The 5,165-nt window shown below is 37.1% G+C and overlaps 1 protein-coding gene across 1 annotated transcript; it reads right to left on the bottom strand.

Annotated features, from left to right (window-relative positions):
• Nucleotides 1-1,175: 1,175 nt before the first annotated feature.
• Nucleotides 1,176-1,995, bottom strand: LOC111921472 (uncharacterized). The gene is made up of 3 exons (XM_023917050.2): nucleotides 1,730-1,995; nucleotides 1,540-1,611; nucleotides 1,176-1,461 (listed from the first exon to the last, which is right to left on the bottom strand). Exons 1-3 carry the CDS (start codon nucleotides 1,915-1,917, stop codon nucleotides 1,347-1,349), a joined length of 375 nt encoding a protein of 124 aa, XP_023772818.1. The 5' UTR covers nucleotides 1,918-1,995; the 3' UTR covers nucleotides 1,176-1,346.
• Between the last annotated feature and the right edge of the window lie 3,170 nt (nucleotides 1,996-5,165).

Here is a 5,165-nt window from a genome sequence, read left to right as displayed (position 1 = left end):
TAACGCTTAACGCTTGAATCCGTTTAACTGTTGTTTTTAGCATAAATCTATTAACATGCTATTATCAAATTTACTTATCGAATCTTTAATGAATTTTCCATGATTAGATGATGCCAATAAATAGATAAAAACGTGATTGTTTTTACCTGAACAATTTCATTCGCAGCCTTTGCACTTCATACGGACATGGAAGCCTTCATATTTCATGTTTTTTAAACCGGGTCAAAAAATCAAACCATCTACCTTTTCCCTCATAAAGACTAATAGATATGAATCACGATCAATCAAAAAAGTCATGCTGATTTAAAAACAACTATTATAACATACAGAATGAAGAATGCTTTTATTTTACCATCAAAGTGTCTCTTACCCAATACCCACTACAATATGAAAGTTAAGTGCAAACATAACATACACAAGCAACAAAGTCGTGTTGTTTGAGGTGGTAGAAAGACCACCAAACAATGCTACATTTCGCATTCAATTACATATTTCTGGACTTGAAATTACAAAATATCATCTTCCAAAAGTAAAAATTGACAAGAAAATGTTAACTATCATTCATCAGAATCTTTTAGTTAAAAAGATTACCCATCTTAAAATAAACTCCGAATAGAAAAAAAAAAAAAAAACAAAAACAATAGTAAAATAAAGAAAACGGACCTATATAAATCTTAGTGTTTGCTGGTTTCAAACCTTGAAGCTTTGATTTGCATAATAACTCTTTATACGAAACTCTTCATACGATACTAAAACCCACAAAGAACAAATAACCAATAAATAAAATTAGAAATTTAACATTAGTGTCAGCGACAAAGAGTAAAATAAAAGTTGAATATCTGAAATAGTAATTTAATTAGAAAAAATAAATTGAATAAATAGTGGTAACCTCACTGTCCAGAACTGTTTTACTTATTAATCTTCCCCTGCTAAAATTGGATATTTAAAATGGTAAAAAAAAAAGTAAAAAAATAATAATAAATTAATTAAAAGAAATAAAGAAGCAGTGAAGGATACAAATTAATTGCCGAGACTTCTTTTTGTGTAACTAACATAATACAAATCATTCGCATTACCTGAGAAACACGCAAAACTGAAAGAAAAGGAAAACATGGAAGAAACTCGATAGAATCTTCATGTACAACAGTAACCTAAGCATCAACCTATCAGGCAGAATGCCATGTTCGAGTGGTGTGCGGTTGTGAGCGAAACATATGAAGAGAAGTCATAAGAATGCAACAACTTAACTGATATGAGGTTAGTAAAGAGAAATGAGTGAATCCGAGGAAGTAAACCAAATACTACAACATAATTAGTCCCTAAATTGCAGTCACATATTCCTTCAATCATCCTGATATTCGTTCCCAAATTACACAATTTCCCCCGTACATCAACATTGAAAACACCATTGAAACTTGGAATTCCCAAATATGATCCATAAATGCCTCCTTTTCTTGAAATCTGCACCGGAAATTATGATTTTAACCGCATGTAGGATCTAAGTATACACTAGAAAATGTTTTTGTTACAGTTACTTACCCTCTGCTAATGAATATTTTTATGGCTTGCTCATTGCAGCGTTGTTCTCTGGATTTCTTGCATTCTATTGCACTGTGCATTTTAGATTAATTTGTTATTAGTTGTGAACATAGAGTCTAATAAAGAAAAAATAAAAACAAAAGATTTAATCTTTATACCATCTGATCAGTGGATCATGTTTCTTATTTACCCCCAACTATTATCAAAGCAGAGCACACAACCTAGAAAATATCCACGCCGAGGAGGCAAAACAGCAAACACCTGGCGTGCAAAAGTGTAAACCAAAACAATAAAAACCAAAATCAATAGTCGGGCGATGGTCAATGATTTCAAGGTTTTCGAAAAACAAAAATCAGAAGAATAGAGTAAAGTTGGCATAGCTGTGAACTAAATTACAAAGTTTGTGTTTATCTGGGTTCCTATTGAGAAGCCCTAAATCTGACCGTTATCGAATTCGGATAGTGTGACAACCCAAGTTTCCCCGTTACATTTCCCCGTTACCGTTAATGGAATATTCCACTTTATAAAAGTTCCGTTAATTAGAGGGCGTCAATTTAATAAACATTCCATTTGGTTACCTTTAACATGCCGTTAAGTCGTGATAAAAGGAAATAATAACACGGGACACACATTTCCATTTATTTGGAAAATGTTAAGTTTTATTATTACGACCAGTAAATCGGGTGCGACCAAAAGCCCCGTTTAACGGCAGTATTGGGTAGAATTCCACTGAGCCCCGACCCGGAACCCTATATAAGGGTGAGTGGAGCCCATTGGAGACTTTTTACACTCTCTCTCTATACTCTCTCTCTAGACTCGTTTTCGCCCCGAATCCGCAACCAAACGCTTCCAAATTGTAAGTCCGCTTACCCTAGCTTATTCTAAACATATTGATTGGTTTTTATAGCCCAAAATTTGGACTTAGAAGCAATGGAAAAGGAGTTTACGGCCTAAGCTCCTGCTTAGGCCGTAAACACCTAAAATGAGGCCAAAATGACCCAAACTTGTCCCTAATGGCTAGGAAATAAATTGAGGTATTAGCCTAGGAGTGTCTAAACATTAAAACTCATGGAATTAGGGGGTAAAAGAGAGTTTACGGCCCAAGCACAAGCTTAGGCCGTAAACCCCTCAAAAGCTTGTTAAAATGCCTCCAAAACACTCCCAAACCACACTAGGGCTTAACACATAAATTAAGGGCTTATTCATTTGGGTTTTGATCACTTAAACACATCAAAATGAAGGATAAAAATGAGTTTATGGCCCAGGTCTATACCAAGGCCGTAAACTCCCCAAAACATGCCCAAAAAGTAGTTTTTGCCCCCCAAATGACCCTAGACTATTTCTATAAAATGCTATGAAGGATTTAAGGACTTAATCACATGAAATAGAGGGGTAAAAAGGAGTTTACGGCCCAAGCAAGAGTCTAGGCCGTAAACTCCCCAAAACACATCCAAATGTTAGATTTAAACCCCCAAAATAGCATCACACTTCATTAGAAATTGCTAGAAAGGTAATAGGGGCTTAAAACTTCACGTAACTCAAAGATTGAGAGTTTACGGCTGTAAACTCCCATAGGAGTGTCTCTAGGCCGTAAACTCCTATAAAGTGACCTTAGAAGCCTTAAACCCATTCATGCCTTTTAGGAAAAGTGCTTGGAATAATTCTATGATGCTAGTAGAACCTTTAAACACCCTAGAACCCATCACCATGAGTTTACGGCCGTAAACTCATGGTGAGATGTCCCTGGGCCGTAAACTCAACATTGGGAGTGTACTCTTGGATAGTAAGCTCGATTCCTTAGCCATTGACACCCTTAAACGCTACCCGGGACACCCAAACACTTAGCCAAAGTGTTTTCCGCTCCTGTGAGCGCGTATATGTGTTTAATTATTATTATATATGCTAATTGTATGTGAACATATGTTATCATATGTTAAATAGGTCATTGTGTGTCATCGAGTCCTTGCGTGACACCGAAAACCCAAACGACACTTTCGTCGGACCTACTTACACCAGGTGAGTTCATACCCCTGAATGAACCTTTTAAATGTTTTAACATGTTTTTATAGGGGGGGGGGGGGGAATACAAGTTAAACATGCCAGTTATCATATCAATCACATGTGATTGATAACCCGCATGCACAAGATTTTACCACTGTACACTGTTTTACCGAGTAGGACACTATAAATGGCTTTCAAAAAGGGTTTTCACTTGTTCAAGTTCTTACTTTTATTGCTTTATCAAAGTTCCATTTTCAAACTAATTTGTGAAAGATTCCCAAAGATTTCTAAAGGTTTTTACACTTATTTTACCAAAAAAAATACAAACGCAATTTTCCTGAGTATAAAGGTTTTTCCAAGGTTTTCAGGTATACTTTTACTTGTTAGTTACTGCTGTTTCACTTATACTTATTTTTAAACTCCTACTCGATAACGCTTTCACTTTGTGATGCGTTTATACTTGGTATTGTCTCTATTTCGCTTATACTTGTAGTCGCTTATACTTGATAGACGCTCTTACTTCACTTATCGTCGTTTCCACTTCGTGATACACTTACACTTGGTACACTTATACTTCACGATTCGATTATCCCACTCTGTACGCTTATACTTCACGACTCGGATGTTCCACTGTACGCTTATACTTCACGACTTGGATGCTCCACTGTACGCTTATACTTCACGACTCGAATGTTCCACTGTACACTTATACTTCACTGTATGATACCACTTGATACACACTCATGCGTAGTTAGATGTATGTTTGTGCTTGTATAGATGCATATAAATAATGATTGAAGGACTTAGGAAGGCTTGTCCGCCCTATTTCCTTTTCTTCGTTGAGATGTGGTCTGGTGGGATCGGATGTCCATCCGAAGTTCGTTGATTCATTACTTATATATTATGTACACAAGCATAGACATACGGGTTTACTTAAGTCAATTCAGTTAATAATCTCTACCTCTAGTTCAGCACTTACATTAGAAACCCACTAGTTGGAAGTCTCTACCCACTATTTGGGATGCATCTTTGGGACACGGCCTTCTCCGTCGTCTAGTTGGTAACCAGAGTCTCCTGTAGGGAGAGCGGACATTGTGTGTATAGATCTATACGGGATTGACACCCCCGCACCCTGACTGCTAGCTACAGTCCACGGCTCACCAAGCCAAGGGGTGACAAATGTCACATTATATAGACGCTTGTAGGGCATCGGGTACTCTAGTGTCGGTTAGTATGGTTACGAGTATCCCGGGTTACCTTATAATTCTTTGGCCTTAAGGTAACGGTATTTCGCCAGCTATTTACACTGTATGCTGGTAACTCATTTTCAGAGTGACACTGTTTTGACCTTACAAGACGTATCTTTCATTTGATGATGTCTGGGGTCTGTCTCCACTGTATTCACAGAATCCACTGTATTCACTGTGTTCATTGTTTTAGACCTCGCTAGACGTATCTTTCATTTGATATTGTTTGCGGTCTGTATTCACTGTTTTAGACCTTACTAGTTGTACCTTTCATTTGGTACCTTCTGGGGTCTGTGTCTTCACTTGTTAGACTGAACCAGGCGTCTCGTTCGTTTGATACTTTCCTGGAGTCTATGGTTCCTTGCCTTAGTCAGCAGT

The sequence above is a fragment of the Lactuca sativa genome, chromosome 1 (assembly GCF_002870075.4).
Source record: "Lactuca sativa cultivar Salinas chromosome 1, Lsat_Salinas_v11, whole genome shotgun sequence".
Taxonomy (NCBI): Eukaryota; Viridiplantae; Streptophyta; class Magnoliopsida; order Asterales; family Asteraceae; genus Lactuca; species Lactuca sativa.
The sequence above is the reverse complement of the archived record's forward strand: the minus strand, read 5'-3'. Positions and strand labels throughout refer to the sequence as shown.